Source organism: Leuciscus leuciscus, assembly GCF_965113295.1.
Source record: "Leuciscus leuciscus genome assembly, chromosome: 17".
NCBI classification, from domain to species: Eukaryota; Metazoa; Chordata; class Actinopteri; order Cypriniformes; family Leuciscidae; genus Leuciscus; species Leuciscus leuciscus.
The window spans coordinates 12,551,962-12,564,015 of NC_138741.1; the positions used below are offsets into that span (position 1 = coordinate 12,551,962).

General features: G+C 37.8%; 1 protein-coding gene across 2 annotated transcripts in view; it reads right to left on the minus strand.

The window, feature by feature from the left end:
* adam12b (ADAM metallopeptidase domain 12b) overlaps positions 1 to 9,753 on the minus strand; it is a 105,687-nt gene extending 95,934 nt beyond the window's left edge. The window contains exon 1 of one of the 2 annotated variants that reach the window (XM_082142692.1): positions 9,305 to 9,753. In XM_082142692.1, the coding sequence (XP_081998818.1) occupies positions 9,305 to 9,416 (112 nt within the window). In that variant the 5' untranslated portion in view covers positions 9,417 to 9,753. The remainder of the gene's footprint in view (positions 1 to 9,304) is intronic. The other variant, XM_082142693.1, reaches the window with a different exon arrangement.
* Positions 9,754 to 12,054: the final 2,301 nt, after the last annotated feature.

Below are 12,054 nucleotides of genomic sequence, written 5' to 3' on the forward strand. Positions count from 1 at the left end.
ATTGCATTTCAGGGTACACATTTTACATTCTTATCAGTTCTTGCTTTCCCTGGGAATCGAACCCATGACCTAGGCATTGCAAGCGCCAACACTCTACTGTTTGAGCTACTAATGAAAGCTCATTAGGAGTCAGCACAGTTCATGCGTCATTGTGAATCATACAAGACCAAAGAACTGATCTGTTAACTTTAGACTCAAATCTGACCGAATTATTGGATCTGTGAGCCATAACTGCAGCAATTGGTTCATATTCACAGAAATAATATTAATTTCTGTCATTTTTGAATCATTAAATGTGTGAACCTGTTCAACTGATTCATTGAAATTCAAACAAGTTCAGATAAGTTGAACTTTTTTCAAATGCAAATGACCAGATTTGCATAAATCCTTTAGCAAATCAAGCGCTTAAAGAATACAACGCAACCAGCGATCACAGTTCAGTCATACTGAAAAAGCTAGCGGACACCTGTCAGCAGTCACTTTTAAAGTATCTCATATTCAGAATCAGTAATGAGGACTTTCTTCTACCACTAGGCAGACAAGTTAATGATAAGTTTCTTGTTTGCAGCGTCTTCAGGTTTCTGAGTGGATGAGATGAATACATTAGTACTCTCCTAACAGCCTGGAAAAGCACCGTCAGCACTTTGAGAGTCAGCAACTGAAACAGGACGAGAGGTGAGAGATTGAAAGAGGAAAGCGCGATAGTGAGCGGAGAGAACTGGAGATTAAGAGGGTGTGTGTCAGTTCGAGAGAGAGTGAGTGTGTTGGTAAATGGCTAATGCGGGTGTGATGGTGTGAATGAAGGGAGATTACTGACTGAGAGAATCTATAGACTTTGTGACCTTGCTATAATAATCTCTCTCTCTCACTCTGTCATTCTCTCGCTCACTGAGCTCACTGCTATTGATGTGTAGCTACAGATTATGAATTTGAGGCTCAGTGACGAGGGAAGAAATGAGAGAGTTTGGAAGATTGACAGCTTAAATGGTTGAGGCTGACTATGAGTGACATCTTATTATATTAGACTCTTTAAACAGTGGCCCTTTATGGTTAAGGACTTCTGATGTTCATTTATCCTGGGGAACATATATTCATCTCCAAACATTGGTTTTCTATTTTAATCAATTAATATACTACTGGATTCATATCCAAATTTAAAAATAAAATAAGGAATGAAGGAAAAGAGGGAACATTTATCTCAGATAATTAATAAAGGTCTCATTTAAAAATGTGGATGGATGGATGGACGGACGGACCGACAATAATTTTCTAAATTTCTAAATATTCCTAAAGGACTTCCATTTCATTAAATCACCTTAAAATAAATAAACTATGCAATTAATGAACATAAATGCACATTATTCTTCAATCAAGGTCCATATTCTCGTTAAACCTAGCGTTTTACATGCTCCAGAGTTTCAGCTGTTGGAATATAAATACAGTGATTATACTTTAAGCTCCATCCACACACAGAATAGAATAAGCATATTTCAAGCCGATACATCAACATCTATCATCTTTGGGAGGGGGAACGGATTTCGACAGCTGAACTATTTGCCGTCGGATTCTGTTCCCCTTATGTTTCTTACACAATGAGGTTCTAATATTTATCACACTGCAGATGATCACTAGACCCAATAGCCTAGGGGTCAGTGCACTCTGCACTGACATTCATTGTTTTTCAGCTTATTGCGACCTGAGTTCAAGTCCCGGGTCGTCAAACTTTCTTGATACTATACTGTCCTATCATAATAAAAGGCAAAAAAAAGGATATTCTTTAAACTGATGCAAGATAAGCTCCATCCACACACAGAATAGAATAAGCATATTTCAAGCCGATACATCAGTATCTCTCATCATTGGGGTGGGGGAACGGATTTCGACAGTTGAACTATTTGCCATCGGATTCTGTTCCCCCTATGTTTATTACACAATAAGGTTCTAATATTTATCAAATTGCAGCAAAATACTAGCCTTAATAGCCTAGTGGTCAGTGCCCCAAAAATATATATTTTTTTAGCTTTGGGCGACCCGAGTTCAAGTCCCGGGTCGCCGAACTTTCTTGATACTATACTGTCCTATCACAATAAAAGGCAAAAAAAAAAAAAATTTTTTTTTAAACTGATGCAAGTTAAGCTCCATCCACACACAGAATAGAATAAGCATATTTTAAGCCGATACATCAACATCTCTCATCATTGGGAGATAGTACAGCTCTTTTTTTTTTGCAGTCGGATTCTGTTCCCCCCATATTTCTGATACACTGAGGTTCTAGGCTACTATTTATCAAATTGATGCTGTTTAAATAAACAAAGATGTTATTTCCCCCCTATTTTGATCTGCCATCTATTACACTGTTGACTTTCGCCCTTCTGTATTTTTCGATTCATGAACTCGCTTCTCTTAAGGGTTGTGAATCTCTTCATCTAACTTTTTTATTATAATTTTAATCATCTCAGAATTAGTTGCTTATGAACAAGCACAAATATAAATCCGCTATATTGCTAAAAGTACTGCGACACCCCTCTAAATCATTGATTTCAGGTGTTCGAATCACTTCCATGGCCACAGTTGTATAAAATCAAGCACCTAGGCATGCAGACTGCTTCTACAAACATTTGTGAAAGAATGGGTCGCTCTGAATTCAAGCGTGGTACCGTGATAGGTTGCCACCTGTGCAATAAGTCAATTTGTGAAATTTCCTCATTACTAAATATTCCACTGTCAACTGTTAGTGGTATTATAACAAAGTGGAAGGATTTGCTTTTGTGGGAACAGTTTGGGAATGGCCCTTTCCTTTTCCAACATGACTGCGCACCAGTGCACAAAGCAAGGTCCATAAAAACATGGATGAGCAAGTTTGGTGTGGAGGAACTTGACTGGCCTGTACAGAGTCCTGACGTCAACCCAATAGAACACCTTTGGGATGAATTAGAGTGGAGACTTCAAACCAGGCCTTCTCGTCCAACATCAGTGCCTGACCTCAGAAATGCGCCTCTAGAAGAATGGTCAAAAATTCCCATAAACACAATCCTAAACCTTGTGGAAAGCCTTCCCAGAAGAGTTGAAGCTGTTATAGCTGCAAAGGCTGGGCCAACTCATTAAACCCTACGGATCAGGAATGGGATCTGCATGTAAAGGCAGACGTCCCAAAACTTCTGGCAATATGATGTAAATATTCTGTTACATCAGATGTTGAAAACAAGATGCTTGCATGACCTGCATTGATAAATAATCAAAATATAACCAATTTCTGACCCGTATGGTAATATTGTTGTGCTTGTTAACATGTTCACTTGTTAATTAATTCAGTTAGTCCCAAAGTTATTTACACTTTCATTACTAAACATCAAGTAATATATGCTGGTGTTCATGAATAAGTACAAACTACAATGTAAAGAATATTTTGTATCAAAATTGTTTTAACTAAATATATATTCCTGAATAAATATCTGCACAAATGCAACACATTCACAAATACATGTAAATAAAGTAAATTTTGATGACAGTTTAGTTGTTTAATAGTACCTCCGACATTTTGACAACATGTTTGGCGAAAACCATACACACACACAATGACAGCGAAAGACTAATGAGTGCAAAGAGCTCAGACCCGTACACCACCTGACTGCACAAACTGAGCACTATTGTCTGAGCCACAATCAATAACTGGGCTTTTCTGCCAATCAGTGAATGACAGTGTGTTTGTTTGGCTGTCTGTTTGTTTGTGTGTGTGTGTGTGTGTGTGTGTATGTGCGTGTGTGTGTGTGTCTTTAGGGAGGTGTTGAGCTCTGGATCAATGCAGAGAACAACAGGGGTCCATTCAACATTTAGAAACTCAGACACAGTGAAAGTGGTTTCAGTAGACTACAGTGTCTTATACTATAACACTGACAATTTTGAAATGAACATTAGAATTAATGCATCTGCTTTACATCAATCCACAAGAGATTTTGCAATAAGTCCTTTTTGATAATCCTGAACGTGTGTGTGCAATGAGGATGATTGGCTTATGCGTGTGATAGTGTGTGTCACTCTACAGAAGGTAAAGCCAGACCCCTCCCATGCAGAATGGATTGGTCATGGAGGACAAGGCCACTGTGAAGTGGCTGCTGGGACAAATCTGAATCCTTTTAAACAGAAACACAAACACACACATGGTCCAGAATCAAGCGGGTGCGGTAAAAACGTGTCAACATTTGGTGATCACCCTTCAACACAAAGCATTATCCCAAAAACTCCACAGAAGTGTCTCTACCTATCTCTTTCTCACATGAAAAACAAACATACACAGGAAGGGAACTGTAGATTTAAACGGAAATTCCCACCAGATTCAGCACTATTTTATCAATGCGTTCCTCTTTCTCTGTCAGAGTTTACAACAGGGGTGGTCACACTAGACTTCCATTGATTTCCATTCATACGCATGCGAATGTGGGAGAAAGGAAACGCAAGCTCATGCAAATTTTGCTGTATTCCAAAGCTCATGTCTGGTGAAGACTGGCCTGCGAATTATCACTTGACGATGTATAACTAACAGAAGATTGACACTTCATGGTGTGACCTCTTAGCTGAATTAAAAGTTCAACTTTAAAATTTGCAGGATTGCAACATAGCAGTAAAGTGTATTAGATTGTATACTTTTTCATTTTAGATGTATTATACTGGTATGCTAAATTATGTTTTTTTTTAAATAAGCCACAGAGTGCGACATCATATTATAACTACTGCAGTGTCCATAGAAATTTTGTGTGCTCAAACTCTAGACAGAGCGCATCTTAAGAATGAGTTGTGCCCACTGCATTTGACTAACCCCAGAGCAAGACATCAAAGAATAGTTATACATCATCTCACCATAGGGCCCGCCCACTCGCACTTGAGTCTGTCGACAACAGGACAAATGAAAGAGTGAATGAATGTTTGCTTTGATGCGTCCAGTTTAAACAGCTTGTTTGCATCTCAGTACAGACTTCAGAGGGATCCCAGCTTCGGAAAGAAGTGGATGGTTTATTTTAATCGCATTGGAGGATATGTTTGTTCGGGGCATTTTGTTTTATTAGAATGCCAACGAAAATAATTTCCAACAAAGCATTACTTAATAAATCTGCCTTTCTGAACAAATGGTTTGAGTGAGTGATTCAATAATCAATTCAAAAAGATAGTGACTGCATCCAAATATACAGTACATGCTTCTCTACTATATAGTAGGTGAAAAAAATTATGCAAAATGAGTAGCATGTCCAAATTCACCGTATTCATTAAACAGTAGGCAAGCCAAGAATTACCCAGATGACCAACCACTTCCAGCAAGATCTGAAGTGTGCATTCAATGGACACTTTACTATCCCTTTTAGCCACTGGTGAGGATATGTGAAAGACAGAGAAGGAAAGACAAAACGATCCGCATTACATTCATACTACACGCATTCATTCTATATAGAACATACTTTTTAACAGTTGCGAACTACTTAAAAGAAGTACCTATTCAGAGAGCATGCGATATCAGATGCAACCAGTCACTTGCTTTGTTTCTGATTGAATCAGCCATTTTGAATGAATGAATGAATGACTCACTTATTAAGATCACTTATCCTGCTGCCATGATCAATAATATTTGGGATTTCGAATAAAATTTTAGACTACTTGATCAGCAATTCCACCCACTTTGGCAGATTATAAGGATTTCAGCCATGGATGAACACATTATAAACACACATACACGCACACACAAACAGTGTCAGAGCACAAGAAACAAATTAGCCATGGATGGATAGTCTCAAATTGCATTTTAATAGCTCTAGGTAATTTTTGCTGTCATGTGTGATACTGTGAAACCATGTCAGACCTGCTAACTTTAGGAGGTTGTCAACGCTGGGAATGAGGTGCTAACAAGAGGAAATATGAACACACACACACACACACACACACACACACACACACACACACACACACACACACACACACACACACACACACACACACACACACACACACACACACACACACACACACACACATAGCGCAAACTAAGTGCAAAGCCAAAATACTGCCCTCAAAAGGTGTTGTTTCAAGACAGCACCCCTCAGTGGCTGAGATACTTCTATACACACAACTATACACACAAAGACACTGTTAATCAAGTAACATAAATGAAATAAAAAGGCATATGAAAGACATTATAAGACGGTCCTTTTTTTGCATTCTATTTCATTTGCTGTGATCAAACTGAGTTTCAAGAGTCCCCTGCAATCAAAGCTCTGAAACATATTATCATCCTGCCTTTGCTGTAATTACTATCTTTCTGAACACCAGCTTAGAGGAGTACGCTCTAGTGAGAGAGAGAGCAGAGGAGGAGAAAATCTGAGATGTGTAGAACAGATGTGTTGTAGGAACAATATGATCTGATGAATTAAACTGTGAAACCAGGGCTGGACTGGGACAAAAAATCGACCCGGGCATTTTGGCCCAGACTGGCCCACTATATGATCATAAACACAACCCATCTTTGCACGCCCTTAATTATATGCATACCAACTCCTATTCCTTAAAACCACTAATGCCATGTCATGAGTGAGTATAGGAACGAGTGAAAATTTGACATTTATTAATTAATACAGTTGAACTATACTCCACAGTGATGAATCCTAAAACAAGCTATAAGCTGCAATGGCATAGCAATACCAGTGTTTCTCACAGGATTTTTGGTAAAACTGTGGTGGGTGGACCTTGGTTCTTCTAGGGAGGTCCGGGGGCATGCCCCCACGTGAGAAAATGTTGTGCATTTTAATGTTAAATTCATCAATCTGGTGCACTTTGAGAGTTCAAAATTAAAATCTCCAACCCATATTCAGTGTGCAAATTAAACGAAAAATTCAAACCTCTTTTAGTTACAGTGTCTATTTACATTACACCTACTACATAATAATAGTTATAATATTAATCCAATGACAGTAATAGCCATATTTTGTAAAACAAATGCACTAAAAAATAAAGGAAACTTTCATAATTAGTTTTGGACCAATTTCTATACTTGAAAGAGATAAGCACATGATCTTTTATTTTGACGCAAACTGCATCAAGCTTTTATTTTGGCGGAAAACATGGTTTACAAACGCCTCTCATTAAATTTCTAGTGAATTGCGGTAATCGTCTTTATATACTGTCTATGTAATCGTCAACTATGCAATGTGGAAATAATCTGTAACTGGGTTATGGGTTCCTACACTCGATCATGACATAGCTTAAGTGTTTTGAAAGTAGTTCTGCTTACCGCAGGCTCTACACTTTCTCATCTCTCTCCTGATCCTCCTCACTATCATCATCATCACAGGAGCTGATGAAGGGCAGAAAACATATATTTTGACACATTTTACAGTGTCTGCTTTAAGGGCCTGGTTCAATTTTTTCACGCTATTTCTCTGCACAATCCTTGCGTTTCTTCTCCATCTCGCAGACTACTTTGACAGATACAACTGAAACTGCTGCACGCGCGCTCACTAGTTTAAAGTTGTGATTGGGCCAGCCCAGTGTCAATCAAGAAAAGAACCAATGGGCCGCTGATCTACGTGTTTCATGGGCTGGTCTGTCAGAAAAAAAAAAAATAACACTGACTTTTTTTGACCACTGCATTACACCGGCACAAACCCAGCGCCGCCAATTAAGCAAAACAAAACGAATGGGCCGCCGATGTACAAATTTTATGGGCCGTTAAAAAAAAAAAAAAATAGAAAAATAATAAAAATTATGTATGAGTATGAGATGTATCGGCCCAAAAAGCACGTCGGCCCACCGGGCAAATGCCCGGTATGCCCGATGGCCAGTCCAGCCCTGTGTGAAACTGACCAGTGAAAGAGAAAACTTAACCTTAACTGACAAACCTTAACAAACTCACACCTTTTACGCCAGCCATCTGCCACAGTGAAATAAATGCAGCACATGTACATGCCAAAAACAAAGCCTATTTTAAACGTAATTCCACTGACCTCATTAAACTAGAGTTCTGACAAGCAGAAGTGTTTTGTTGAACACGAAATATATATCACTGGATCAAGTGCACTGTATATAAAGTAGCCAATTTTCACCACCAACATCTATGACTGTAAAGTAAATAATAGTCAGTGCCTTTACGTGTGTTCTCATGGTACAGTCATAAATACAAGAGAAGTCATTAAGAAATAGTATGCCTTCAGTGTTGTACAATTATTTGTACAATTTATGTTTATTTGTGTAGCACTTTTCACAATAGATATCATTTCAAAGCAGCTTTACAGAAAATGCATGTTTCTGCATTACAATTTAGAGCAATTTGTTATCAGAAGTGACTGTATCCAAGAAATGTCCATGTCCAGAAATGTACAGTTTTAAGATAATACAAATAATGCAGTGAGCTAAGATCATGTATTCATTTAGGCAGAGACAATTATCTCTTTAAAGCAGTAATTTCAAGTTGTGATCATAATGCTTACAATATCCAGTATATAAAATTTGCCACCATGTCGATTCTGAGTTGGCATCATCTGAAGTCCTAGCAGGGGTTAGCATAATCTCTTCATGGGATTATTTATTTATTTTTGCATTATTAAATATTATACTACATTACTTAAATATTTAAATATTATGTTATTAACATTTCATTGTACCTTTAGAGGTTCAACAGCTTGTCAATGGGAAGTACCCTCAAAGGTACATCTTTGAACCCATCATTTTAGTTATTTATATACAACAACAGGACATCCAGACATGTGTTTAAATGGTCACTGTTGAATGTATCTCCTAAAGCCACATCATGTAAATGTGCACCTCTGCTCTTTCCTTCTATTGTTATTCATTCTCATACACACAAGGTTTCCTATGTTTCTCATTCAGCAACTCTCTTCATGTGTTTTAATGTATTCTTCACAAAATTACTTAAATCAAACTCTTGCATCCTTTAAACATACAATATGTGCATGGGTTATAACTTTTAAATTATGATTATTGTCATCATTATGTGTTTAAATGGATACAGTAACACAGTTTAGCAAACATTTTCAAAAATAGTAGGGGTACACCAGCTTGTCACTGAGGCAGTACCCTCAAATGGTGCACCCTTAAAAGCTTTATAAGATACTAATATGTACCCTTTAGGGTTATATTATAGGGTTATATTATTTAGGGTTTAGGATTATATTATTACAAAGGTCTACTGCCCATGTGAGCGCATGCAGCCTATTAACAAAGCACTTACAGTACTTTAATTTTTATATTAGTTTTACTCAATGTAAACGTTCAGTAGTAAGATAAGCACTAATATGAAGTGTCTTACCGTCGGATGAGTGATGAGTGGAGACGCCAGCTGTCAGTCCCACTATCAGCAGCACAAAAGCGCGCAGTCCGCTCATGAGGCACCAGTTCTCCATACGCCGGGAGATCCTCATGATGCCCGGCTCCTTATGATGAGATCTTCATAATATACCCACACAGAAACACACAAATACACACACACACGGCGCAGGAGGAGAGGATGTGAGGGACTTCCTGCAATACGATTAAATCCACAGGGGAGCTAGGGGAGGAGGGTGGTCTACAGACCCGCGATAGAGCTGTCAGAAAAACTTTACAAAGCCGCCAATAGTGCTGAAATCTTGTGCTCAACTGTGTTCACACACTGTCCCGTGTCACACATGCAGAGTGTAAACAAAAGCAAGGAGCACACGTACGGATACGAAGAGATAATGGTTAGGTCTCCTGCTTTGGTGAAGTGTTGATTCTTTGGGAGAGTGCTGCTTAAATCTCCACGTGTTTTATATGGGTGCTCTGCAGGGTCCTAAAGCCATTAGTCCACAAGTGTCTCGAGCATAACCGACAAACTATTCATAAATAGTGTTTTGTTTTTGTTTTGCTTGTTTGTTTTTAACCAAATAAAATAGAGATATAATAAAGTCTATATATTTACAAATCACCAGATCTGATGATTTGTCAAAACTTATAAATAGGCTACAAGATTCCACTGTCATTGTGCTATTCTTATTCACACAATACTGTGAATGGCTTCTGTTTGATATGGCATGAATGAGTTCATTGGTACCAGTTTCAATGGCACTGTAGTTCAAATCTATGTATTTTACATTATCTGCATTTTAATCAGTACATGGATAAGTTAATTTTACAGCAACATTGTTGCAGAAATTAAGAAACTGTATTTTTTTATGTGGCTCCATATCCACATATTTTCTGAGTTTGGAAAATGCAAGAAAGACAATTATCAATTTTCTTAATGGGGTAATTTTCTCTTTCATTTTCATTATGAAAGGCACTTTATAATAACTCTTTCAAGGTTTCCAGCAGGTAGCATACTGACCTCAGAGACTCAAGGACTTTTCAGCACATTTTTAAATCAGCATATTTGGTTGCTCTTCCTTTCATGAGACTTTCAAAGTACCACAACCAGCTCTGAATTCTCATTGCTGAGCAAAGACGATTTTTACACCCTTAGGTTACTTGTATCTGCTTTATCATCCATCTGTCATCTAACTGATCACTGAGTTTCCAGACTAATCTTCCGTAACACTGTGCTCTCCTGAATTCTATTACCCCAAATTTCACGTTCCACACCAGAAACCCTGACACTTCCAGGGCAGAGGAGTCAGTGGAATATATGCCCTTTTCTTATCATCATATCCAACACCATATTAACAAGTAGCTTTACTTCACTCACTGAAATTGCCTATTACAGAAAGAGAATATAATATCCAAATTTTAATGTGGGGAATAATTGCATACTGAATCAGAAAAAAAGGGGCAGAAAAGCTGGCAATACTATTTTATTTTTATTTTTTAAATAATACATAGGACCATGAGACTATTTAAGAACAAAACCACCATTTCATAAGTAGAACAAGCTGTACGTAATAAATCTTTGTAATGTGTTTTGCGAAAAGCTGGGTGGCAAATCCCATTATGATTTCTATTAACTGTGCTTAAATCCTCAGGTCAGGTCAATCAATTTCCACTGGAGAAAAATATTCAGATCATTTTGAATAGGGTATGGTGATTTTAATGGGGTGGTATAATGCCCTTTTCACAAGATGTAAAATAAGTCTTTTTTAACTCAAAATACCCCACCGATATTTTTATAGCATGTTAAAATTGTCACTTTTTGAGGGTGAGCAAAAACGCACAGTTTTTATGTCTGTCCCTTTAAATGCAAATGAGCTGCTACTCCTGGCACAGGGGGCGGAGCTACAACAGCTTATGTCCTTTTAACTCACACAGACATGCACTGAAAATTTCAAAAACGTTTAGCCTTTTATGTTCAAACCGAAGTCAGAAAGATGGAGAGACTAAAGAAGAAGTGACAACATGTAGACAACATTTCTGAATGGTGAGTTGATGAATTTATGTAGCTTATGTGTAGTTATCTTCTAGTCATTGATTAGCATATTCTGTCTTGATAATCTATAAATCGTGTTCAGGGGGCGGGGTTTATGTACATTTTAGGGTTAGTGATGTCACTAACCCGGGAAGAATGTCATGTAGTTACTACCAGCTGTTTGTTGTAGTTCTTAAAGGGGTGGTTGAGTGTGATTTCACTTTTCTAACTTTAGTTAGTGTGTAATGTTGCTGTTTGAGCATAAACAACATCTGCAAAGTTACAACGCTCAAAGTTCAAAGCAAAGGGAGATATTTGCTTTTAAAGAAAAGGACTACAACAAACGGCTGGTTGGGACTACACGACATTCCTCTCGGGTTAGTGACATCACTAACCCTAGAATTTACATAAATCCCGCCCCCGGGAACACGCAGTCCATGTTGAGAAGAGGAAAAGTTGTTGTATAAGAGTACATTTGTGAGTCAGCTCAAACTTTAGCATCCATCTTTTCACATGCAATAGAAAGTCACTTTGTGTGCATCTCACAACAGTTCATATATGAGCAATTTATAGATTTATCATGACAGAATATCCTAATTGAAGATAGTTAACTCTACATCAGCAACATAAATTCATCAACTAACCATTCAGAGACGTCCTGTTGCATTCTACGTGTTGTCACTTCTTCTTGAGTCTCTCCATCC